This window comes from Convolutriloba macropyga, chromosome 3 (assembly GCF_964194025.1).
Source record: "Convolutriloba macropyga chromosome 3, txConMacr16.3, whole genome shotgun sequence".
Classification (NCBI taxonomy): Eukaryota; Metazoa; Xenacoelomorpha; order Acoela; family Convolutidae; genus Convolutriloba; species Convolutriloba macropyga.
The window spans coordinates 70,291,150-70,317,587 of record NC_134470.1 but is presented as its reverse complement, the minus strand read 5'-3'; the positions used below and the strand labels follow the sequence as shown (position 1 = coordinate 70,317,587).

The following is a 26,438-nucleotide window of genomic DNA, read 5'->3' as shown; positions in this document are numbered from 1 at the left end:
GTTTTTGTTCAAAATTTTTGTTGCATCAGTTAAAATTATGTTGCATCAGTTGATTGAATTATTTATCACATAAAGTCTAAACCTAAAATTACAGATGCAGAAACGAACTTACTTGAAAGACTACCCCCGGAATTAATACGATTTGTTCAATCCCCCCCCCCCCCCCCCCGAAAACATCCCTGTTTGCCCATGAACAAAAAAATATGTTCAGCCCGTCGATGAATGAGCGAAAAACACAAGATGAGAGAAGCTGTATTTGAACTCAATGTTGAAAGGAAATACTAAGCTCTAACTCATTTCAGTTTTTAGCGGAATAAACTAAAATTGTTGTAAGAGGTGAGCTGAGAAAAAAACTGTAAAAACAAGCTGAAGGGTTCAGATGATTAATACAAAAAATAAGCTGAATGATCGTGGGGGCGGGAAGAGGGGGGGGGGGGGGGTGTTAAGAAACAGGTTGCCGATAATAATCTTAAGATGAAACTGGAAACGATGTGATTGAACATTTAACATTTAACATTTGAGCTAGAATCATGAACATACATTTCCGAAATAAGAAAATGATATATAGCCCAAAGATATGTTTCGGCTAATTGGGTGAGATTGTATTTTCAGAATTGATTGTTAAGAAGTGGGGCTATAATTGCCAGCTATTTTGGCTGAAGGGGTTCAAATGTGGCCTACGCATGGCGCACATTTTGTCAAACAACTCCAACTCAGCCAAAAGTCCAAACTAACCAACTTCACTCTCTTTCTATTTCTACGCCAACCAAGAGAGAGAAAGAGAGAAAAATAGAAAGAGAGAGAGAGAAACTAGTTTCAGGCTAAACGGGCTGAAACTAATACGCATATAGCTCTTTCAAAGTCCCAATCTTCATAAAATACAGCAGTTTTGTTGTATACATTTTTAACATAATATATTACATATTATCTATATCTAACATGCTGCCACCTCGTTCTACTCTCAGCTCTCGCTTTTGTACTGCAGTATAAAAACAAACTTTTCTGCAAATTTAATCTTAATGTTGTTTATCGAATATCATAAACTTAATTGCGATTACTGCTTACCTCAAAGGTACTTTGTGCTTAGTTTGTTCAAAATGGTCCTTCTCTTGTCGTCGTTCTTTTACTCAAGGCTCAACACATGTGCCGTACGGCCTGGTGTGTTCAATTTTTTATTATGATTGGCTGGTTTTAATGAAGTAAACGCTGCCAATATGAGTTATGATTTGGCCATCATTAGTTAAATTATCATGCCAATAACTGGCGCTTCGTTATTATAATAATCAAAAATTATAACAGCCATCACCAAATAAGCAAACTCTGATTACGCTCTTATAAAATTAGAAAAGTTATCCGAAGTTTAATTTTAATATACCTCTCTACTCGTCAATTTCAGACAACAAAAGCGAGATTTAATTAACAAAACCAAGCATTTGTTTCAAGTAAAACTTTTTACCACTTTTGGCAAGAAAAAACTATCACCAACTTTTTGTCAAAAACTGATTGGTAATTTTTAACCATCGAGTTATCATTATTCATTATCGTTACTGATAGCTAACGATAATCCAAAAAAATATTCCGAAATATTTTATTCCATAATTTTAATTCCACTTTCAAATTATTAGACCTCATTTCAGGTCAGTAAACTAGAAGCGCTCGCTCATAGATTCTCTAAAATTATCTTGGCCAGAGAAACGAGAAAAGTAAAGGTCACACTTATCACTGAAACACTGTACTCAATTTGTGACCATAAAATTTCCAAAATCACAAGTCATTTGACCGAAAGAGTAAATTTTACAGGTTATGTACAATTTATTTCGACGGCAATGTCAAGATATATTATGTGGATTGAAATTGGAAATGGTTACGGACGATTTATGAGTTTTAGTATTTGCTTGAGCAAACAAATCAAGACGACATTGGATGCTATGTATTAAGATAGCGCTCTTGTTACTTATTCGAAGAGTAAACTTAACCATCAAGATTACTTCTTACGTAATCTATTTGGGGTCATTGTAACACATACACACAATACACTTCGCATGCTCCAAAATTCTCGCCATCGAAACGATCACTATGGACTAAATTGGAGAGCTGTGATTGGTCAATTTGGGGGTGTTGACTATTGATCTTAATCGATATAATCACAAGCAATTTGAAAGATATTTGACGTTTAAACAGATATAGCATAGTTGAAGCGAACGACACAATTATAGACATAATACTTAACCATATGGAAATCTGCAGTAACGATAACTTTCTCAACTTGTTTGAAGAGCCGCCAACCGAGTTCTCCACCGGATTCGGCGAAGGCTTCGGTGACGCCTCGACGTTGCACACCTCGATGACACCTTACACATCACAAGTGTCCCCAGCAATCAAGGGATCATTGTCTGGCCTTCCCATTAATCACAGCGCCTTAGATCTGACTGTTATGGATCTTCAAGGGGAAGCATCGCCTTGTCCGAGTGACGCATCGACGGCTACAGCAACATACGTCAATGCGTTTCCTAATCCAGAACTTGGCAATGACGTTGCAACTATTGTCTCAAACTCCGCTATGACGGTTACCTTTGCCAATCAAAATGGATTCACAGAAAACGCTTTCCTGTCTCCGACATCAGTCAAGGTTTGTCAGAACCGCCACTGTGTACCTGGAGAAGAAAGCGATTGCTGCTCATCAAGTTCGGGTTACTTCTCATCAGAGAGCAGCCCCATCAGTGCTTCGTTTCACCAACAGAGCAGTCAGTTTAGCTCTAGAATATTCTTCAGCAATGACAAAACTCTTCCTTTTGCGCCGGTGCCCAACATTGTCGTGTCCAGTCAAGACGGTGGCCATCAGCAGAACTCAACTACGTTCCAATTCCAGGAATTCGATTCCCAAAGTTGCCAGGAAAACTACTTTCTTGCAACTGACAACTTCCGATCCAACGAAAATGGCCCAAATTTAATGTCAGTTCAAGCAGGTCAGAATATTCAAACCAATTTGGAATCGGGAAACATTGACGAAGGTCTCGGATCCCTAAGTTACCTGGAATCTTTTGATCCTTTGATAGAAGATATTGACCTTGAAGATTACCAAACACTGAGCAATGCCAATGATTCCTTGTTAAAATTGAGCAACGAGACCTGCAATGACCCTGAGACAGGTCAATCGTATTACGGGGAGTTAAATTCGGACGTGCTCCTAGGCGAGGTTGTTACGATTGACCAGCTAAATTTGGACTTGTCTGGGTCTGATTTGACGCCAACTGGACAAAATTCATCTGGCAACTCGTCAACATTACCCGAGGGTTCACAAAATGTCCCCGGGCAAAGTAATAAAACTGCGTCATGTCAGGGCGAACTTGAAAACTCATCTGCTAACGCTCTTAGTCAATTTGAAATGATAGAGCAAAGTATAACTAATACTGTCAGGCAATATTCCCAAATGAATTCAGACGTCAAAACTGAAATCACGGAAGATATTCTAACATGCCAGGGTGATGTAAATTTTGTAACTGACGTGAATCCGGTTGATCTTAACCATGGTCTCAACAAAAAGACACGAAGAATCAATTCATCAAGCAGTTACAGTAGTTCAATATCAGTCAGTCAAGATCAACAAAGGATTGACCATAAGGACATCAAATCACCTGTTGATCAAGTACGACGGGTTCCCAAAAGTGTTACGTCAAAAACATCGGTTAAATATAGAGTAATTGCCGCAAAGCCTTCTCCCGTTTCAAATAAAAGCTATGGAGCTTCTGTGATCACACAGAATATGCAAGAATTCCAAAAGTCTTCGAAAATGAACCCAAAACCCTTGACAGACCGGGCAAATAAGTTATCACCGACGTCAGTGGTTCCCGTTTCAACTCCTCAAACTATTCTAAGAGATCCAGAAACTGACTCGAATGGATCCCAAATTTTGGACGATAGTGAAAAGGGTCGTTGGAGTGCAATTATGAAGTTACCCAAGGAACTGATTGATGCTGCCGCTGCTGCGCCCGGATTCTCCTACAAGCCCAGGCCTTACAAGAGATTTCTGGATCCGAGTGTGAAGGTGTACAAGTGCTACTTTGACGGATGTTCAAAATGCTACAGCAAAAGTGCACATCTCAAGGCGCACCTCAGAAGACATACTGGTTAGCATCTCAAATATCCATCACTTCAAAAACTGGATCATTATTCCGGGTCTTGTTTCCTTTTTCTGTGAAAAAATTATATTTGCAGTGTATCGATTAGTCTATATTGAGTTCCCAAGTCATTTTTGTCGTTCAAAATTTCATATGATCGTCCCCATACAGGCCAATGGTATAAAAAGTATTTATTTGTAAGTGTCGTCTGGGTTTTTTACTCGGGAATTGAAATGCACCCAAAAAACGAAGGAGATAAAATCTGATTATACGGGAATTTGAACGAGGTCAAGAACGCGGAAACAGTTTTAACGAGTCAAAATTTGATCCTAGGTCTTTATGGTTGGGATGGATCTAATTATACAATTTTTTGTATGATTAGACCTATCCGGATTATAAACACCTAAGATCAGATTTTGGCTCGTTCAAACTGTTTCCGCGTTTTTGACCTCGTCCAAATTCCCGTATAGTCAGATTTTATCTCCTTCGTTTTTGGGTGCGCTTCAATTCCCGACTAAAAAAACCCGAGACGACACTTACAAATAAATACTTTTTATATCAGTGCACCATATTTATATGTTTGGTATTTGGATTTTTTCTCTAGGTGTTTTTGCCCTGACATGGTAGAAGTATCATTTATATACATGAATATTTCTATCATTATAATAATTTTAAAATTGTTATAATTATGATAATGGGGAAAGGAAAATTTCCCATTTAATTTTCAAATTTATATACTTATGATATATCTAAAAAGCAAAAACTACTGAAAGATCTGAAACGAATTTATTTGTGCGGTACCAAAGTTAGCACGTGCAAATTTTCACATCCAAAACAATTGAGTAAAATTAAACAGATGCTATCAGATTTCAATTTAGATATCCAATTTAGCGGAAACAGATTTATTTACAAAAACAACAATGTGTTTAATTAGATGTTACATATTCTTTAAGATGGCTTTCTATAACAGTGTTATACTGGCTAGAACCTGCAGTTTTTCTCTAAATATTATCTTATGAATGCACAGAAAGTATTCAATTATGAGCTAGCTATTTTTGTTTCTAGCAAAAATAAAATTAACGTGTTTGTGGATGATCACGCCAGCACTGTATTGAGCCGGATTGGCTGATTCTGAGCTTCCTTTCATCACATTTCAGACCATTTTTTCTGGAAAAAAGTGTTGAAAAAGAATAATTAATTATCGGCACTTTTTGCGCAAATCGTTTTAAAATATTAAAAGCTTTAAAAACGCAGATCTACTTAACAAATATTTATTGTTCAATTAAAAGAAGCATGATTACATATGGTATTGAAATATTGAAGAAAAAATGACCTCGCTCAACAAATACTTCTTAAGTATCTTTTAGAGAGACCGGTTTAATTATTTGAAAAAGATTTGTTAACGCTTCAGAAAGTATAGCTATTGCTCAGATAAAATATATAATCAGATGCAAATTTTATTAAAATCGATAAAAGGAAGTGATGATAATCTTATTACCCAGGCCTAGGCCTGGACTTATGAAAAGACTTAAAAAATCTAGTAGGGGGGGGGGCAATATTGACTATAAATACACGGTCGAGCTTCCTAGTTAAAGTCGAGATAATATTTTTCATGGGTCGAGCTAAAGTCTTTTCATAACGAAGAAAGTCCAGCTAAGGTCTTTTGATGGGTCCACCATTAGTCCTTTCATAATCAATGAAGTCGAATTAACGTCTTTTCATGGGTCCACCATTAGTCTTTTCATAAGTCTGATTTTTTTCAGAATTCAATTTTTTTTTGTTTCTGTACATACAGAAACACAACTGGAGCAAGACTAAATAGCTTTGCACCACAACAGTCCAAATTAAGAAAAAGTTGGAAAACTGCCAAAAGCCTCAAGATTTTTGTCAAATCCTAAGATAATGTGTTCTGGCAGCTTGAGTCCCAGGCTTAGGCCTCGACTTATGAAAAAACGTTAAAAGTCTAGTGGGGGGGGGGGGCAAAATTGACTATGATTACACGGTCGAGCTTCCTAGTTAAAGTCGAGCTAATATCTTTTCATGGGTCGAGCTTAAGTCTTTTCATAACGAAGCAAGTCCAGCTAGGGTCTTTTCATGGGTCCACCAATAGTCATTTCATAACTAACAAAGACGAGTAAAGGTCTTTTCATGGGTTCACCATTAGTCTTTTCATAAATTTTTTTTTTCAAAATTCGAAATTTTTCATTTTTTTCTGCTTCTGTACATACAGAAGCAGAGCCGGAGCAAGACTAAATAGCTTTGCACCAGAGCAGTCCAACTTAAGAAGCATTTGGAAAACTGCCAAAAGACTTAAGATCATCGTCAAATCTTAAGATAAAGATATATGGCAGCTCGAGTATATTGCCACATCACTTGATTCAATAAAACCAGCTAGTTTAAGTGTATTGGTCCTAATCTTAATAGCCATGACAAAATTTTGGCGTTATTCCGTTTGTTTTCCTCTAAAATTATGAACTATATATTTAAAGAAAAAATGCTGGTTTTTGAGAGATTAGTGGTTCTTCAGAATCGCAAAAAAATAAAGGAGCATACAGGCTGACTACGTTATATGCAATGTTGCACGGATATTTTTAAAGGCAAAAAAGCAGACTTATGAAAAGACCAATGATGGACCCAAGAAAAGACTTCAACTTGACTTTGTTTGTAAACATTGTGTCGAGCTTAAATCCAGTTAAAATATTGACTCCAGCTAAAGTCTTTTGCGAAAAATCTGAGTCGAGCTATAGTCCAGAATGTCTTAAAGTCCAGCTGAAATCTTTTCTTGCCTCAAATGAGTCTAGTATGGTCTTTTCATAGCACACGTTGGTCGTACATTGTCTTTTCATAAGTCTGTATCTAGACCCGGGGTGTATTACCACATTACTTGATTCAATGAAACCAGTTATTTTGAGTGAATTGGTCCTAGTTTCATCAGCCATGACAAAATTTTAGCGTTTTTCAGTTTGCTTTCCCTTCCAAAATTATGAGCTATCTTTTTGAAAAAATAATCAAGTTTTTGAGGGACCTGTTCCTCTTCTGAATCGTAAAAGATGAAGGAGCATACATGTTGACTACGTTATATGCAAAATTGCACGAAAAATTCCATTGCAAGACAGAAGAAATGACCAATGATGGACCCGAGAAAAGAATTTAACTCGACATTGTTTGCATACATTGTGTTGAGCTTAAGTCCAGCCCAAATTTTTTTGTAAATATTTGGGTCCAGTGTTTTTGTAAATATTTGGGTCCAGCTGACGTCTTTTACAAAAAAATTGAGTCGATCTAAAGTCTAGAATGTCATAAAGTCCAGCTAAATTATTTTCGAAGCTCAAATGAGTCGAGTATGGTCTTTTCATAGTAGATTTTGGTCGAGAGTCGTCTTTTCATAAGTCTGTACCTAGATCTGGGTAGTTTTTATTTATTTTACTTTTTTTGATATTACTACAGAAAATATCACTTGAAAAACTTTCAAGGTCTCAATCTTTTTAATGACAAAAGTTTTTTCATACTCAAAACAAAAAGGTTTTATAAATTACAAAAGTTTGCCTCAAATATATTTTAAAACGGTTTTTTATGCATAAAGGATGGCTTATCAAACCATGTGAACATTTTTAACCGAAGAATTTTCCTTATACCATATCCTCAAATAATTGAGAAACCCGAAAATGTGGTGGATATATTGTCATTCCGACCCACTTGTGGGGGGAGGAACAAATGGGGTTTTTGTTCAGTCAATTTTGGCCGATCGATATGTTCATTGTGGAGATTTGAGACTGGTCTGTCATATGTAGAATACGGAACTAAACAGATTTGTTGAATTTCGATCTTTACAGGGGAGGGGTTATCTTTGTTTAAATTTTTGTGAATTGTAGACAAAATTTTGTTATTTTTTTCACATTTTCAGTATTTTGGTCAGTTTTGCTAAATTTTGTTAAATTTGTTAACAACCATTTTATTGATTTTACTTTTAAAGATGGAGGAGTCTAGTTGATTGGCTTGTATTCGATTCTATTGGCTCGTAGTCTTACTTATTTCAATTTTCAGAAATTTCAAAACAAAAATGGCTCCGAAAACATTTTGGTTTATCCAACTTTGTTTAAATATGCCAGAAGTAGAAACCTAAAATCCGCTGTCACGGTCTTTGAGAACTCCAAAAAATGGTTTGTTTCACTTTTCTTCCTACAGTACTCCTCCGTAAATTTTGCCGTTTTTTGAAATTTCTTTTCTATAATTATACAAAATGCATCATTTTACTTTGGTTTATTGAATTATTTCTTTTTCTAATTGATATTTTTGCAAACATATGGAGTATTCAATTGTGTTTATTAGAGGTTCTGCAAGATTGCAGCTAAGTTTGGACTCATCTTGGATTCTTACAATTGATGAATATTTGTATTATATTGACACGTGGTCTTTGTCAAAGTATTTTTGCACTTTCGTTGGTTTTATGTTGATGGCTGTCTACAATGGTTTCAAATCAAAGCCCAATTAATGACAGATCCTTTTCATAGAAAATGAAGTCAAATAAATTTATATTATCTCATCAGGGGAAAATAAATCTCTCGTCAATTTCTTGGAAACATCATGGCTTTGACAATGTGATTTCGTAAACTTTTATTGATTTCTTTTGTTTTGCCTTTATTTGTTATTTTTGCAGCCTCATGACTTTTTCCCATTGATCAAAGAACCAATTGGGTCCTTCAAAAGCTATAGTTGAACCTAACTAATCTTTTTAATTTCATTCTAATGCGTTTTAAGAAACGATGTCAGTGAAGTTTCGATGTTTGCATTTTTTTTCTTTTTGAAGCTCAGTTGCAATGTAAACTGGGCAAAATGTTTTTCAAGTGATTCAATGAACCGTTCTCTGACAAAATTAAACAGATTTATTTGCCTCTGATTGTCGGTCTTTTTGTTGTCGTGCGGCAGAGTTTTGAAAATCAAAATCCATAACGTTTTTTATGGATGTTAAAATGATTGTATTCTCTAATTTCAAATTATAGCTAACGGCTTTAATGACTATCAATTAAACTTCTTTTCTGAACAAAATTTTTTTGTGCTTCCCATTATTTGATCTCATTATCGTCACAAAGTATCAAAGTCTCATTATTTACAGGACTCATCAGGTTTGTTTGCTCCAAACAATATTTTTGTGCTGTTGGTTAGTTTTCCAATGACATCTTTTCACCGTAGAAATGTGGTTCTAGCCGAACTTTGTGAGTTTTTAATGATGGTCGCCGATTTTGGTTATTTTTGTTGTCGTTTTCAAACAGACCCTTTTCAAAGAAGACCCATTTATTATAAAGAAGACCCAAGCGAAAATCTCAAATCCTTTTTGTCAACATGAAACTTTTATTGGTCTCAATATATGATCTGCTACCAAGTCTTCTTATTGGCAGGTCTCGAATCTTAACTAATGAAGAATAGGTTAAAAAGGTTTGTTCAAGTTTAATCTGATTGCAGTTCCTTTTCTTATTCAGTGTTTGTTATCAAATATAGACATCGAGCTTTGACCAGAATTAACATTTTCTATTATTTAATTTTTATGTTTGACTTGTCCAGTACTTTAAAAAAAACTGTACATCTTATCGGCCATCTAATTCAGCCGAGCCTCCTTGTCATTCGAAAGTTTATAAGCAAAAATGGTCATCTTCCAAATTTTGTTTGGTTTAGCTAATAATTTGCCCAGAAAATGGCCATAGCATCTTCAATATACTTTACAATTAAATACAATTTTTTGTCAACAAGGAATTTGGCAGCATTCCGAGTTTAGTCAACACGAAGATTGCAGCATTCCGAGTTCAATTACCTATAGAAATTGGAAAAAAGCCACAAAACAATTTATCTTGTTAATTTTTATTTAACTTATCTTTTCTCAATTTAAATTCTGTTTGAACGCACGTTGTTATGTTAAACGACATAGCAAAAAAATTTTTGCTAACTTTCTTAATAAAAATATAGCAGAAAATATCTTGCTAAATTTGTCAGTTGATTTTTTATTAATTTTGATTCAATGTAATATATGCAAATTCTTTTGTGTCAATTTCCTTTTTTTGACAGCTTCTCAATTTTTCTGGATAGATTTTGTAGTATATCTTAGAAACTGTTATCTGCACTATGCTGAGAACCTTTGCAATTTATGTCACAGTGAACTTCTTTCATAATCGTATTTTTATTACTGTCTGAAGAAATTTTCTGTGTAAATTTAATTGAAGAAGTTATGGCAAGCATTAAAACTTTTTTTTAGATTTCTCAAAATATGGCTTCAAAACAATAAAAAAATATAATAATGTTATAGTGTAACATTATCATAATGTTATAGTGCAACATCTAGAGTTTTTTGATATTGCACATTGACTAGCATCATGTTTGCTGTAAAAGTTTTAATAAAAATTATGCTGAAAAATCTCTTTTAATTAAATTATCAACAGCAAAACATTGGAAATATTGAAGTGATAAGGTTTGAAAAGTCGTTTAAACTTCTAGGATGCAGATTTACTATTGCTAGAATTTCCGTTAACTGAAGTTCTGATGATAGAAGAAAAGAATTTAACTGCAAACACAAATGATAAACAATTTTATTGGATGAGAATTGTTCTCTAATTTTTTGGTTCCTTTATGAGTGATACTCAATCCGTTGATGTAACTTAAATATTTCACTTAGATGCCTATCTCAGTAAATGATTTTTTTGTGATTTTACGCCGCGGCTTCAAGTAACTTCTTGTTCACTTTTGCCTGCAATCTTTTATTGCCTAGATTTATGCCAAACATAGTCAAAACTGATCCAGAGTTATCTGGTTGGTTCTTCATTAAAATTACACTTCTGGAACTCAAAACAATCAGATTTGTGGCTCGTGTAATTGCTTCTTGTGCTGTGAAATAACGGTCGGGTTTTCAGACCAAAAGACAAGGTGGTTAATTAGGCGTAGAAATACATGTAGTCTGCGTCAATATTGTAACAATTTTATTAAAACTTGTTTGACTTTTCTTCGATCAAAAGAAGATCAACTTCAGACAAAAATGAAGCTTCTTAATTGGTGGAGACTGCCAAATTTTAGGTGTGTAATTTTTGTCTGGTTTTGTCTTTAGTCGTTGAATTTCGCTATTTATTTTTAAAATCTGAAGTGAATCTTATTATCGGAATTCAATCAAATAAAATGAAATCGGCAAATTTTTCACACGGCATAATTGTTTCAATCAATGTTGATGATACCATGGTAGCATTATTATTAAAATCTCTTCACTAAGAAAGAGAATCGAGAATTTGTTTCATTTTGTTAAACCCTTTTGCGTTTGGAAGATAGCGATTGTCGCTACAGAAAGTTTTCAGAGTCACTATATCTATTCTTTTTTTACTATAATTAATTGAAAAATGTAATTTCTGTCCACAAAAATTTGAAAAAGTTGTAAAAAGTAAACATGATTTTTTTTCATATTCACGTTTTCGACTAGCTAGCGGATCATAGGGACATAAATTTTTGTTCCGACCCCACTTGTGGGGGAAGGAACTATATACTCAAATGGGTTTTTTTTTTTGTTCAGTGAATTTTGGCCGATCGATATATTCGTCGTAGAGAAATGTGAGTGGTATCATTAAAAAGCTGGTCCAGCGTAGAATTCAAAAGTAAAAAGATTTTTTTGAATTTCGTTTTTTTCGAGGAGTTATCGAGGATTGAAGTTTTGTGTGAACAATGGGATCTTTAGCATGATTGTTCACTTTTAGTACAATTTTCTTCAAACTAAGATCTTTTTTACGAAAACATTAATTCAAATTTCTATAAAAAGAATAAATTTTGAGTTCGTAAAAGTTGAATGCAAGGCGATAGAAAGACTAGTTCTGGTCTCATAGGGAAGTTCACTATCAAAAAAAAATCGAACTCTAATTGAGAGCCCTTTTTTTAATAAAACTTTTCTCTTTTTTGCTTTTTTAAGTCACCTAGAGACAAGTCACATTTTATATCGACGTTCTATTAATGACAAAACTCCTTTATAGTCGAATGAAGCGCAATGAACAAAAAACGTCGTTTTCAAGGAATTGCTCATGTTTTTTTTTGGCTTCGATTCTGAGTTTTCGTAATTTTGAATGAAATTTTGAATTTCTTTTTGAAGTTTTACTATTTTTTTTGGAGTCCTATGAAAGGGATTCATTGACTAACAGTGCAATATGTTCCATAATGAGCATTAAGTGAACATGTCTATTTCATTGAGGGGGCGGCTAATGGCTGTTAAGACTTAAAAAATAATTTTTCGAATTTTTTTTTGAATATTAAAGAATCATAATCTTATTATAGTGAATTGTAAGTCAGTCCAGGGGTGAGAGCACCCTCTTCCTTCCTACTGCAACCAAAATTAAACTGGTTAGCGGTTTTATCTTCTATCTATTGGTTATATGACTTCAATGACAAAAAATTTCAATTTTTTAAAATTTTTTTTTGGATTTTTACGTATTATTGGTTACTTTTGAAATCTTATCACATTATCCAAATATTGACAGTTCCCATTAGCTTAAAAACGATGTTCTGTGGATGACCAATAAAAATTTTAAACAAAAATTTATGGTTTAAATGGCTTCGACACGTTCTTCTTGCACTTTTCTACTGATTTTTTGGTTTTCTCCTGTTTTTTTTTGTTGTTTTAATAGTCATTATACTTACTGTGATCTCATAATGAATACCTATGCATGACAAACATAAATGTACTGCCACCGGGGCATCTTTGAGCGTTTTTATTGACTTCCGTTGAAAGCTATTGAATTTAATGTCTGTTAAAATAAAAATCATTTTTCGAAAATTTTATTTGAACAATAACAATTCCTAAATTTTTCTTGAACTGTTAGTGAGTTTCAGTATTGACTGGACCCACTTGCTTTTTACTGCGACTAAAAATATTCTGTTTAGCTGTTTTATCTTCTAGCTATTGGTTATATGACTTCAATGACAAAGATTTCAATTTTTTTAAATTTTTTTTTTGGATTTTTTGAATTATTGGTCACTTTTGAACTCTTTATCACATTATCCAAAGATTATTGTAATCCAATTGGCTTAGAGAGGACGTTCAGTGGATCACAGAGAAAGTTTTCAGAGAATAGCTAATGGTTTAATTGTCTTCGACACTTTCTTCTCGCATTTTTCTACTGAATTTTAGTTTTTGCTGTTTTTGTTATTGTTTTCTGTCATAAGACTTATTGTGATGTCTTTTTAACTATCTATGCATGACAGACATCATTTTCCTCCCTATGGGTTATATCTGAGCATCGTCATTGAGCTCCGATGAAAGATTGAGTTTACTGGCTGTTAAGGGTTTAAAAATAATTTTTCGAAACTTTTTTGAAATTCAACCATTCCTAATTTTTTTTCGTGAATACTCTTGGTCATTGTTGGTTCTAACAGAATCCATTTCCGTTCTACTATAGCCAAAATTAATCTGGTTAGCGGTTTTATCTTCTACCTATTAGTTTTAAAACATCAATGCCACGAGAATTCGTATTTTTTTTGGGTACTTTATTTTGTTTTTCGATCCTTTTGAAATCTTGTCACATCATCTTACTGCTGAGAGTCCCTATTGGTTTAGGGAAGAAGTTCAACGGATCATAAATAAAGTTTTCAGGGAAGAGCTTATGATTTGAGTTGCTTCGACATTTTCTTCAGGCACTTTTCTACTAAATTTGTGGTTTTTGCCTCTCTCTGTTGTTGTTTTCATAGTCATTAACTTGTTGTAAGGTCTTATTGATGAAATACGATTGGCAAAAAAACTTATTGTCCCCTCGAGGCATCATTTATTGTATATACTGGCTTCCGTTGAAGGCTAATGAATTTAATGGCGTTGATAATACGTGTTTTCCCGCAATTTTCGTGCGTCTAATGTATTTGTTTATATTTGTTGATTTTTTGAAATTATATTGATAAAAAAGGTTTTACCATTGCTCCTGAAAAATTAATTTTAAATTGAAGAGTGTTTAGTGAAAAGTTCATTTTTTTAATGCCTTCGACCCTTTTGTCGCTCAATTTTTTTTCCTGAATTCGCTGTTTTTGTTCTTTAGGTAGCCGTAAATTGCTCACAGATCTCATAGGCTTGTAATTGAGGACTGAATGAATGATGTTGCTCGAAACATTCAGTATATAGCGAATAGGTTCCTTTCGTCAAATTTAACTTCTATTCATCAATCAGATGTCCCATCGAATTTCGTGTATTTCAAGAAATAACATATATATTGATATTATGTGCCACTGTTGTTTCGTTTTTCTGAACGTTTATTTAATGGCCATTTTTTGCGTTTCTTTTTCTCTTCCTTCAGAACAATCGCGTAATAACAGATCCCAATGGTTTTTAAATGTGGCCCAAGTAAACTTATTTAATCTTTCAGTATAAATCCTTCAACTGAAATAGCAGAAATAACAACTGAATTAAAAATACATATTCAGATGATAGGTATTGATTTTAATGGTAGCAAAGGTTTGTGTTTTCGCAAATCGTTTGTAATTTTTTGAGTTTCTCTTTAGTTTGTTTCTATGGCATAGTCTGACCACAGACGGGTGCTTTTGGTTTTGTAATGACTTTTTAGTAATTTATCAAGGATTTTTTTATTAAAAACCAATGTTTTTTAAGATTTTTGAATTTTCTTGGTGCAAAAAATGTTGATTAATTTTTAAGTTTCGCCTCACTGTTCGTTCTTTTTGTCGGCTTGTTACCTAGTCTCGTTAAGAAAACTTTTCATCTGCTGTATAGTTAGTAAAAGGTAAACTTGTGTAGTTAAGGTTTTATCTGACTGCATTTTGACGTTGTTACCAGGTGCTTTTAAAATTAGATATTCATTTTTTGCCGCCAAAATTTTGTTGGTGCTATTTTTTTCTAGTCTCTTCAATGTCAGGTCACGTTGGTGCTGTAATGAAGCATGGCATTAGTAATTCAATTAGTAGATAGAATGTGTAACGATTGTTTTAAACTCAAACATCTATTTTTGTTATCTCTTGATTTGGTTGACATTTTAGTCAAAAATGTAGATGAGCTCGGGTCGGAACATCATGTGCGAACGCACATTAACGAGCCGCCTTGTTACATTTTAGTCTCATTGGGCATTGGGTATTATGGTATTGGGTATATTGTCCTGACATCAGACGGTTTTTATACAAATCCCAAACTTAATTGTTGTTTTTTCATTGGCTGCTATCAGATTATCAGTTTGGTTGTCAACACAAAGAACTTTATGTATGATATTTGTTAACTAAAAAAGGCCATTTATGTTCTTTGTATCCATCAGAGAACCATAGATTGTTCTTAACATCCATTAAACAACGATATTTGGTTCTTAGTATCCACAAAAGATCTTATGATTTTTACTAAGCATTGCAAGATCATATTAAGAAATTTTGTTTGTTTTTATCGTGACCATAAATGCTTTTTGCACGATTTCCACAAATATTCATCGTGAGCAGCCAACGCTTTCATCTTAAAAGCTATTTACGCGAATAAATTTTGTTCTTTGTGTTAAGCAAGGTGTCTTTTGTCGCAACTTTTGTAGAGATAACGGTTCGGTTGTTATTTCCACTTGGAGAGAAGAGATTTATGTCAAATTTCGAAAAACAGGAGTTTTCAAGTTAATCGAGTAAAGCAACCATAATTTTGAAAATTTTAAATAACATTACTATTAGCACTTGACTTTGATAAACAAACATTGAATGTTTTCAAAAAAAAGTTGCTCAAATTTTTTCAAATTTTTAGCTTAGAAAATGGCACACCATATAAGGAGTTTTTCTTTTAAAACAGATAAATTTTTAATGACTCATGTTGTTAGAATTTCACTGGAATGTATTTTTTAATAAAAATGGAAAATAACAATCTGGTTCTTAAAAAAATATGAGGTGACAGCTAAAGTTAGAATTCGTCCTTTAAGGCTTGTTTGGGTAATAACTAAGTCAGATCGTTGCTAGTATCAAGACCCGAGTATCAGGCCATACCAGAAGTCTGCATGCAAGAATTGCAAATGGAATTTTTGCTTTTGGGAACGCTGAAATCTGTGTCAGACTATTTTTTTTAAAAGAATGCTAAAGATAGCTAATGAGGTCAATTCTTAACTTGTACCACATTTTTAATTCCATAAATCATAGTCTGGTCACCGCATTTTATGTATTCGGTTTCAGTACATAGATCTTTTGATTATAGTCGAACGAACGATTTAAACTTAATTTGAAGGTGTAACATTATCATGATCAAAAAACGAAAGCGCGGTACAATTAGACAATCCCAGTTTCATAAAGTTGTCCAGAGTTGAAGTATAGCTCTATATTAACCTGGTGGACATTTGGGTAAGATTTTGATCTGACAATATGAAGCCCTAATCCCCCAGATTATGTATCACGCTAGCACATTCATACCTAGTTAACAAACAGTTCTTTTATTCCAAGACACTTAATAGCTCAGGGGTTTTCCCAATTTCGTTTACCAATAACACGGCACAAATTTACACTTCCATGAAAATCCGCCGGCTTTCAATGCTCACAAGTTTAACTGCCTTTTTATTATAACTATAACTATCTTGTTATAACATTGCCAAAGGACAGATAGTAAATAAGTGTTTATTTCTTCTCCCGCAACTTGAGCCCCAGATTTGAGGGGGAAGTGAAAGCGGACGCAGGTTATTTTTATTGGACTGCCTTTTTGTTATTATTAGCCCGGCAATCATATATACGTTTTGCGCCCACCTAAGCTTGTAGAGATCCCCCTGGGTAAACTATTTGGCATTTCATTTCAAAACATTGCACTGCTGGGACGAAATGTTGGTCGTCCTTTTGGGAACTTAAAAGCTTGTTTTGTTAGTTATTGATTTCACTAACTTTCATCTCGGAAAAACGAAGTTTTCAAAGCCGAAATCCACTTTTTTGCTTTATTTCGGAACACCAGGTGGTTGTAAAAAAACGGAAAAATGCCCCATTTCAAAAAACAATGAACAGAGCGTGGAGAAACGCCGGGGAGTGATGGCCTGTTTTTTAAACTAGCTCATCTGATAAACTACAAAGTGAAAAAAAATTAGGTATTTTTGACAAATAATTTCTCAGTGAAATATAGTGAAAATATTATAGTTTGTACGTTTAAACCAGCACCCAACTTGCTTAATATCGCTTAAAATTGGTTTAGGCTTGATTGCAGTTATGTAATGAAACGTTTCAGTTACGTAACGCGTTACATAAACTATTGCATAACGTATGGCTTTCCCCGTATTTTACTGTCTTCAACTTCGAGACTAGAATGCAAAAATAGAAGTCTCCCCGAACCTGCTGTTCTTACATGCAAAATAGTACATGCAAATTTGCAATTTGCTGGTTGAAATTGAAATATCGTTAGTCATAATACGCAACTCTCAGTAATGTTTGGTTTTGTAATGATCAAGTTGTTTGAGTATCCGAGCGCAAGTTTTGGTAATATATTTTGGTAGTATTATCTGCGGTTAACCCATATGGTTATAATATAATGTTGTAATACGCAATTTAGCAAACATATCGGTATTTGAAAGCCTGCGTAGGAAGTTCTTAGAAAATCAAACTTTGCCAATCAAATTAGTAAACAGTTTTTTCTCCCGTTGAGTCCAGGTGGTGTTAGCTGTCAATTCAAAACAATTGCCATATTAGCCCCTGATTAGGGAAATTGCTTTCAACTGTGATTTATGACCGCGATCTCCTCTAGTGCAACCAACTAATAGAAGAATAACCCAAAACGGGCCAGATTAGTAAGCTTGAAGAGCAAATCATAAGGAGGATTTCAACTTGACTCAGTTTCGTGCAAAATGGTTCCATTGCACGAAATGACATTTTCAAATCTTTATGTGAAACATCTGTTGATTTTAACTCTAATCAATCATTCAATTCTCCAAACTATAAAATACGTTGCCAAAAATGCCGACCTTGAGAAATTATTCAGATTGTATGATTCCGAGAATAGTATTCTCGTAATTATACAATCTGAATAAATTCTCAAGGTCGGCATTTTTGGCAAGGTATAAAGTTTGGAAAATCGAATGGTTGATTATAGTTAAAGTCAACAGATGTTTCACATAAAGATTTGAAAATGACATTTCGTGCAACTAGGATTTCAAAAATGGGCTATGTCCACATGTCGGGGTGATAAGTATAGATTTCATATATAATCATCCATCAAAATGTTGAAAACAAAAACAGTTGCAATGCAACTCAGTGCCAGCTTTTATAACATAATCAATGCGAGCTGAGACAAGTTTGCATGCACAAATTAATATCTCTTCGTTTTCTTTTCGTTTTTCACTTTTTCGAAACAAAATAACTTGAACAAGACTGAAACACAAGTTAGAGATTTTGGAGCTGTGGTGCTGTTTTAAATATCAGAATATGGGTCTTCGATTGAAAAAAAAAATTTTATATCACTTTTGAAAAATAACTAAATTTAATGAAAACAAGTTGACTACGAAAGGATTCAGCTGATGACTTTTGAACTTTTGAAGCTATTGTTTTTTTAAAAGAAAATGGATCTATTACTTCTATTTGTTGTATACCATGTATAAAACCAACTCAAGTGTGTTTTTTGATCGTTTGGTCTGAGTGTGAACGTATGTCCTAAAGTTTGTGTTTCTCTGTTTTCGCTGTGGAAAAAAACAAGATAGGAAGAAAGAAACAAAGATAAAAAGACGGGAAGAAAGAAAGAGGGCAAGAAAGAAAGAAAGAGAGAGCGAGAGAGAGAGAGAGAGAGAGAGAGAGAGAGAGAGAGAGCACTTAAGTGAATGCGCGAGCGAGCCAGCGAAAGGGGACTCCTAGCGTTGTGTTGTTCTTTTGTTGATCACTGAAGTTGCTTGTTTGAGCTTTTTAAATTTAGAACTTCAAATTAAAGCAGTCTAAAAAATGAGTCAGGGACATTACCCGATTTTCAAATGCCAACAATGGGCGGTGACCCGTTGTTTTTGCAAATGCCATGTTTTAGTTGACTTGGTTTATGTTGAACTTTAATTTGGTCTGGTTAAGATAATCATTTGATATCGCTCGTATGAAAAAAATGGTCTGAGTGTATGTCTTGGTGTCTTGATGCTTTTGTTTTTGTGGCAAAAAAGAGGAAGGGAAACAGGGGAGCAAAGGTGAGGAGAGATGGAGAGGGAGAGTGAGGGAGATAGAGAGTGCGAGAGAGAGAGAGAGAGAGAGAGAGAGAGAGAGCGGGAGAAAAGAGAGAGAGGGAGAGAGAGAGGAGAGAGAGAGAGAGAGAGAGAGAGAGAGAGAGAGAGAGCAAGCGAGTGAGTCAGCGAGCGAGCAAAAGTAGACCCTTAGTGTTGTTCTTTGGAGGACCACTGAAGTTGCTTGGGAGAGCTTTATTTTAAAAAATGTAACTCTAGGTTAAAGCAGTCTAAACTAGGAGTGACTGGTTAATACCCTATTTTCAAGAGCCCAAAGTTGGGGGCTGTGACCCGTTTTTTTGCCAATGCCATTTATCAGTTAACCTGGTTCATGTTGCATTATAATTTGATGAGATGATACGACGGTGGTTGTCTGATCGTGATCGGACTCGCTGAAAACAAGTTACTCGAAGCGAGTCCCACAGAAGTAACTAAGGACTGAACGAAACCAGAAGAGCAGTCACTTTTGGAACGGCCTGTGAGAGCACATTTAGTTGAACAAAATTTAATTTTTCCAATCGAGTCTTGTCTGTATGTATGACTGCGTAGAGTGTGTGTTAGAGAGAGAGAGAGAGTGTGTGTGTGTGTGTGTGTGTGCTTGTGTGTGTGAGAGAGTGTGTATGTATGTGCGTGTGTGTGTGTGTGTTTGTGTGTGTGTGTATGTATGTGTGTGTTTGTGTGTGTGTGTGTTTGTGTGTGCTTGTGTGTGTGTGCGTGTGTGTGTGTGTGTGTGTGTGTGTGTGTGTATGTGTGTGTTTGTGTGTGTGTGTGTGTACGTGTGTGTGTGTATGGTGTGTGTGTGTGAGAGAGAGAGAGAGAGTGTGTGTGTATGTGTGTGTGTGTGTGTTTGTGTGTGTGTGTGTGTGTGTGTGAGTGTGTGTGTGTGTGTGTGTGTGTTTGTGTTTGTGTGTGTGTGTGTTGGTTTGTGTTTTTGTGCATATGTGTGTGTGAGCTGCGGGTATGAGTTCAGGGGGAGGTGTCAACGCAAAACTGGCACTTACTACTAGCCCACTGGTTGCCTAATGGCCATTTCAACTGCAGTTACGCATAAAACCGAATGCTCTTCTGCGCTCCAACTACTCTATGTGAACTGAGGTGACCATGAATTTAAGCAGCTGATCGTTGTGAAAACCAGCAGTGATTTTCAAAAGTTACTTTTTCTTACAGTTATTAAAAGTATAAATCTTACAGTGTTACTTTTTTACAATCCAAAGCATATCTACTTAATCATACCAATTTATATGATACTTTCAGTCACGAATATTCACATGATTGACCAAATCACGTTTTGAAGTTAGTAAATGTAGTATTAAATTTAAGTACTGAAACATAATTAACCATAAAGTAACCTCTGCTCTGGAGAATTTGTTTGACTTTTCTTACTTTTCACTCAATTTTAAACTAAATCTTCGCACAGCGCATTTTTGAATTGGACCAATGAAAAGTCGAATTAAAATGTGTGTTTTGTTCCCGCCTCCAAATATTGATGATCATTCTTTCAATCATTGAATTTAAAAAAATTTAAAATTGCTCCTATCTATCCGGTGGAATAAGAAAAAAAATCAAAATTGCCATGGCTTATTTCAGGATAAATGGCAACTATTTTTGTCTTGAAAAAAAAATGCCCTTATGATAAAAAAAAATGCGTTTCTGCACGTCTAAAAGTAGTCTTATGCTTTGTAAACCTTTCATCCGCAAAGCTATTGTTCATAAGAACAATTAACAATACCAGTAAAAGTTATAATTACAAAATGGTTAATATTTGAATGTTTTCGCGAACGGGAGAATTGTATTTTAATTATGACTTTTTTTGCAAAGAACGCAGTGAGAACTCGCTTGTTCAAAATTGTCGTCTTTCAGATTTTACTTTTTTTTATTTTGAACTTCGTCAACTTAAAAATTAAATTGCAATTCATTTGTAATAATGATTTTATGAATGAATTGTAATAATAAACAGTTTCAGCAAATATCAATAAACAGATACACGGATTTTACTTTTTAAAAATTCTTGACGATCACTCTGCTAAATGAAAAAACTGAAAGTTGAACAAAACTTGCATTAATTGTTTTTTGCAGAAATTTAATAACGGAACTGGTAATGAACTACGCAAATGGTTGTGAAAACAAAGTTTTTCTTCATGTGGGAAAAGGAAACAGTTCCCGAATTAATGAAAAGTGAAAAGAACTGAAAGGTGTTTTTGTTCAGGTGAGAAACCTTTTGAGTGTACATGGGAGAGCTGTGGATGGAGATTCAGCCGGTCTGACGAACTCTCTCGACATCTCAGATCTCATAACGGAATCAAACCCTATCTGTGCAAAATATGCAACAAAAGATTCTCTAGATCAGACCACCTCTCCAAACACATAAGAGTCCACCAAATCAACCAAACAGCCGCCACCATCGCAGCTGTTCCCGGTACTTCTGGAACTCCTGGACTGTCGCCAACGAGATCTGTTGGTTCCGCGAGCAGCATCCAGATTGATGACCCGTCATCGTTCTTACTCGACTGTATACCCGAATACCAGCCTTCGTCAAATTCCTCAACGATACCTGTTAACTTTTCTATGCCTTCCCAGAATGTTGAGGAGATGGTTCTAAGCGAGAATTCCCAGTTCAGAAACTCGAACCAAATGTCAGTCATCAATTCTGTAATTCACCGTTCATCAGTTTTGCCTCCTAGCAGCGTTGAGCAAATATCCCCAATTGATCAAAATTCTCTCGCAAACTCGTTACCGAGCACCTTTCTCAATCAAGATATGCCCCAATTTACTGACAACCAGCGACCGCTAAGTATAATTAATAAAAGAGCTCGCTCAAATGATGTCAAGACTTCATTGGCTAGCAAATCGCCTTCGACCGTCGCTTTAAGAGATCTCTTACTAAGCGAGAAAAGAAAGAGAAAACCGCACCCTCCAACCTACTCGCAGACTTCTTTTAAAAACACAAACGTCGTACACGTAACATCTCCAAACTCTGTAATACATTCGCCTGTTTACTCGGAACCCCAAACGGCGTTCATCAACCTCGCAATGAACCGAGAACCAAAACATGCAACGACGTCTGACATCCCAAAGAGTTGCAACGTAGAGATCCGGCAACGTCCAGGAGTTGCAAATGAGCAACCTCGGGAAGTGTTTGCCAATCAGGTCCAGATCCAACCTACGTTTTTCGAGTCCACTCAGAACCTTCCACCTTATTCTGGCTCCTCCTTTATCTACCAGAACCCAACTCAAAATGTAATTAAAACCTCCCCTGGTAGCTCCCCGAGTTCCAGTTCATCTTGTCATGCAGGCGTACATAGATGTCGAGATTGCTTCCAGAAATCTATAGCCAGTTCAAACCAGCATCAAGTCCAACAAAAGCAAGAACCAATTTTCTACTCCGATATTTCATCTAACCCGGATTTGGGTTCGACTGTGGTGTCCAATTTGGGCAACCAGGATGACTCTCCAGTGCCTTATCTCGAATCTCAGAACCTTTTCCAGACAACAACTTCTCCATCCAAAGCAATCTCACCTGAAGTTACAATGCATGAAATACAAGAACTTCTGGCAAAGTGTGGCGCCGAATGGCCTCTTTTGAACTAATAATAATCCACTACAAAACTCAAACACGTTGTTTTTTTTTGACAAACTCTAATACTCGAAACACGCTTCTCCAATGTTTTATAGCTTTATTTTTATAAGCAACCCCGACCTGGTAGATAACTCTCAATACATCACGCGTGACCTCAAATTATTCAAAGAATTTTGATTTTTTTTCAATAGTGATGCGTTCACAAATCCTTCAACGTTTCCTGACCAAAAAGTTTGGGATTTCTCTGGGAGAATTTGATGCTTTGTAATCGTAAGATAATGTTCTAAAAGTTAATCATTCCTGCTGGGGTGAAGAATATAATTGGGCTTTCGGCATAATCGAAGCAACTCACGGGTCTTTCCCATTATACCCCCTCAGAGAATTGTAATCCCCCATTATCGTATAATTACGTTAATTGGGAGGGGGCTATACATTATATGACCACTAAGCTTTGGGGGGGGGGAGGAGGTTATGGGAAGGACGAAGACCCCAACTTTTCTCTGATGAACGATAAAAATGGAATTCCTTGCATATTAAAATAAAAATTTGGTAGGATAAAGAGTTAAAACGGGAAAGAACGTTGGGGTTGGTTTCACAGTTGAAGGATTCAGTTATTTCCTAACCATAATAGACTCACATTTTTCAAATGCTGCTTCCTGCTGCAAAACGTTCCGATAACTGCCTTTTACACACAATGTAAGCGATTTTTACACACATACACAAACTCACTTGCAACATCGCATATGCCACATGTTGAAAAGTGTTCAGTGAATACTGTATCAAGTTTAATTTTGCATTCGACAAACTTTTCTCAACATTTCTGATCAAATTTTTTCAAATCTCACGTTTTTCTTTCGATGAAAAAATGCATTCATTCGGTTGCTTTATGGTTGAATGAAATCAAAATTTGTGTTGGCTTTGCTTACTCATGAATGGGTTGAATTTCTCCTAATTTTCATTACAGAAAAACCCTTCCATATATTTGATTTCGTAACTTTTAATTTCAGTAATGCGTTAGATTCAGAAATGTTGAGATGGTTCAAAAATGACTTCAACTTAGTTGGTAACATGTATTGAGTTTCTACACACTCTTATTAACTGCTCATTTCAAAGGCGTCCAATTAAACCGAAGTGCAATTCAGTCAAGAACGGTGACGTATTTTTTACCTAAACAGCCGGGTTGCACTTTGGTTTTATTAGACAATTCAAAACTGTCCACCCCCCCCCCCCCCCAACCCCCGTGAACCCGCGAACAAATTTATTTTCTTTTCCATAGTCATGTGATGTGAACAAGCTGATGTTGCAATAACAATGATTGTAATAGCTAATACGAGGCGGGGGCCAGCCATTACACCTTTATATTACAGCCATTATAAAGGGGGTAAAGAGGTCACAATTGTAGATGATGTCATGTAGAATTGGGGGGGGGGGGGGGGGGGGGGGGGGGTTGGGCGAGGAAACAGTTTTGACAATGCATACCTTTCGCCGCTGAGCTTTCTTGTTCCTGGCGCTCTACTCTTCCTAACTCTATTCCGCAATATGCTTCCATTATTTGCAGACCAAATTCAAAAAATCTGCACGACGCGACTTCAAAACTATTCCAAAGCTTTTCACTTGTTGAGACTCCACCTGTGAACCCGAAATGCGGGTTTGTGTTTATTTCAATTGAATTAATGAATTGTCATTTGAAAAACAAAAATATTTATTACGCAAATTTTCAAGTTATTTTCACATAATTAAGAGTTGTTCTATGCTTGTTCTAAAGTTTGAATAAACTGTCACTGCTTTAAAATGTACAAAATTATTTGAATTATGCGAATTTGTCTTTAAATTTATTCTGCTTCCACGCTTTGAGAAATATATATTTTAATTCTCGTTTTTTTCCAAAATAAGTAACAAACTAAGTACCAAGACATTTAAGGTCTTAATTTTTCTCGACAAAACTTGGAATTCTTTGGAAAGATCTTGCAACGTTACATGTTCGAGATGAATTCTGACATCTTGGTAAAAGTGTTATCGGATACATCTTGATACGTTTGAAAATATCTTAAAAGTTCCGTCTCATCTTGTTGTTTTTTAACAGAAATCATATGGAGATTTTGCCAATAGTAATGGATTCCAATGAAAGACTGCACAACTTGTACCCAGGCTCAGAAGGTTATCTTGAGTTCATGGTTTTCAACAGAACGATTTTTCTTTCAACAGAACAACATGTCTTAAATGAAAATTGTTCTGAGGGTTGCGAACACTGCAACAAAAAAACCAAAGTTTATCTCATTGTCTAGTCAACTGGCTGTGTAAAAAAGCCGACATTAAGTTTAATTACATTAACTCATTTAGCTCAAATTTAATTGGGAGTCGGCAAAAAATGAGCTTTGCAATTGTTGCTTCATGCTCCTGGCACTTCCATCACACTCCAAAAATTACAATAGTCAGATAGCAGTAGAGAGGAGTCTTTATCAAACGCTAAAGTGAACAATCTTGAAGAAATTTTTAAAAAAAAACTTCTAATCATTTTTTTCTGAGCGCCATCTCAAAATTCGTGCACTTGACAACAAAAGATTCGAGCAAAGACAGCAACAAGGAGGCTCGGTAATGTGCGTTCGCACTTTAAGTTCCGACCCCGCTCATCTACATTTTTCACTTAATTGTCTACCAAATGAGGAAGAGATAAAAAAATAACATATCAACATATCGTTCAACAAACCACTAAAAGCATAAAAACAATCTACTCTAGGGGGCCTATGAAACCTCTGGCTACCATAATATGACTACCAGAAAAAACAGCAATAAAAATCAAATATCTACAAATATTAATTGCGACCAAAACTCCTTGTCCGTTTTTTTTTGAAAATCAACAATAACCAAATCAAAATGGCATTAGACAAAATTTATAATACGAAGATTAATCGGTGTTTCTTTGGAACAAAATACGGGACTTTTCCTCAATGCGAATTGGCAACAAGTCGACTAGAAATGAGCAAAATGGGCAAAATTTATCAAAACATGGCTTTTTTAAAAAAAGAATTAAATTCGAAATGATTGGACACATTACGCTTCAAATGAAATCTTTAAGAGAGTTTTTTATACCTCAATAGAGAGCAACTGAGGCCTTTCATTATCCAGGATATATCATACAACTACAAAAAGAACGACAAAAACAGGCAAAAACGAAAAATTTGCACGAAAAACTATGTACGAAAACGACGTCCCCCAAATCAATTAAATATTAACCTGATCACTAAAACCAAAAAAAATTGCTTTTTTGCAGGTGACAACATTTGTAATTCAATTGACGCCCATTATTGCGATGCTGTGAAAAGAAAACAAAAACCTACAAAAAAGGGGGCAAATATGCAAAAATCACAAAAACTGCTTTTATGAAAACTGGTTGTTCCAAGAAGAAAGACCATTTGAGGAAAATAAAAACGTTATGAAGATCAAATTGTATTTCAATAGATAAATGAAGTGAATTACATATAGAGATGCTTAGCTACTATATAACAAATAAAATTGGCAGATCTCAAAAATCTATCTCTATGAATTTTTCAAAATTCATTACCAACAAAAGCTTTCGACTAACAGAGTAGACAGTATGTCTTGAAGTTACTGGAAAAAATA

The 26,438-nt window shown here is 35.0% G+C and overlaps 1 protein-coding gene across 1 annotated transcript; it reads left to right on the top strand.

Moving 5' to 3' along the window:
• The first annotated feature begins 782 nt into the window (after positions 1–782).
• LOC142336417 (uncharacterized) lies at positions 783–23,050 on the top strand. The gene is made up of 2 exons (XM_075385241.1): positions 783–4,127; positions 21,447–23,050. Exons 1-2 carry the CDS (start codon positions 2,234–2,236, stop codon positions 22,826–22,828), a joined length of 3,276 nt encoding a protein of 1,091 aa, XP_075241356.1. The 5' UTR covers positions 783–2,233; the 3' UTR covers positions 22,829–23,050.
• The last annotated feature ends 3,388 nt before the right edge of the window (positions 23,051–26,438 follow it).

Coding starts and splice junctions, on each gene's coding strand:
- LOC142336417 (XM_075385241.1), top strand. CDS start 2,234: ATGGAAATCTGCAGTAACGATAACTTTCTCAACTTGTTTGAAGAGCCG. Junction 4,128..21,446: donor GCACCTCAGAAGACATACTG/GTTAGCATCTCA, acceptor GTTTTTGTTCAG/GTGAGAAACCTTTTGAGTGT.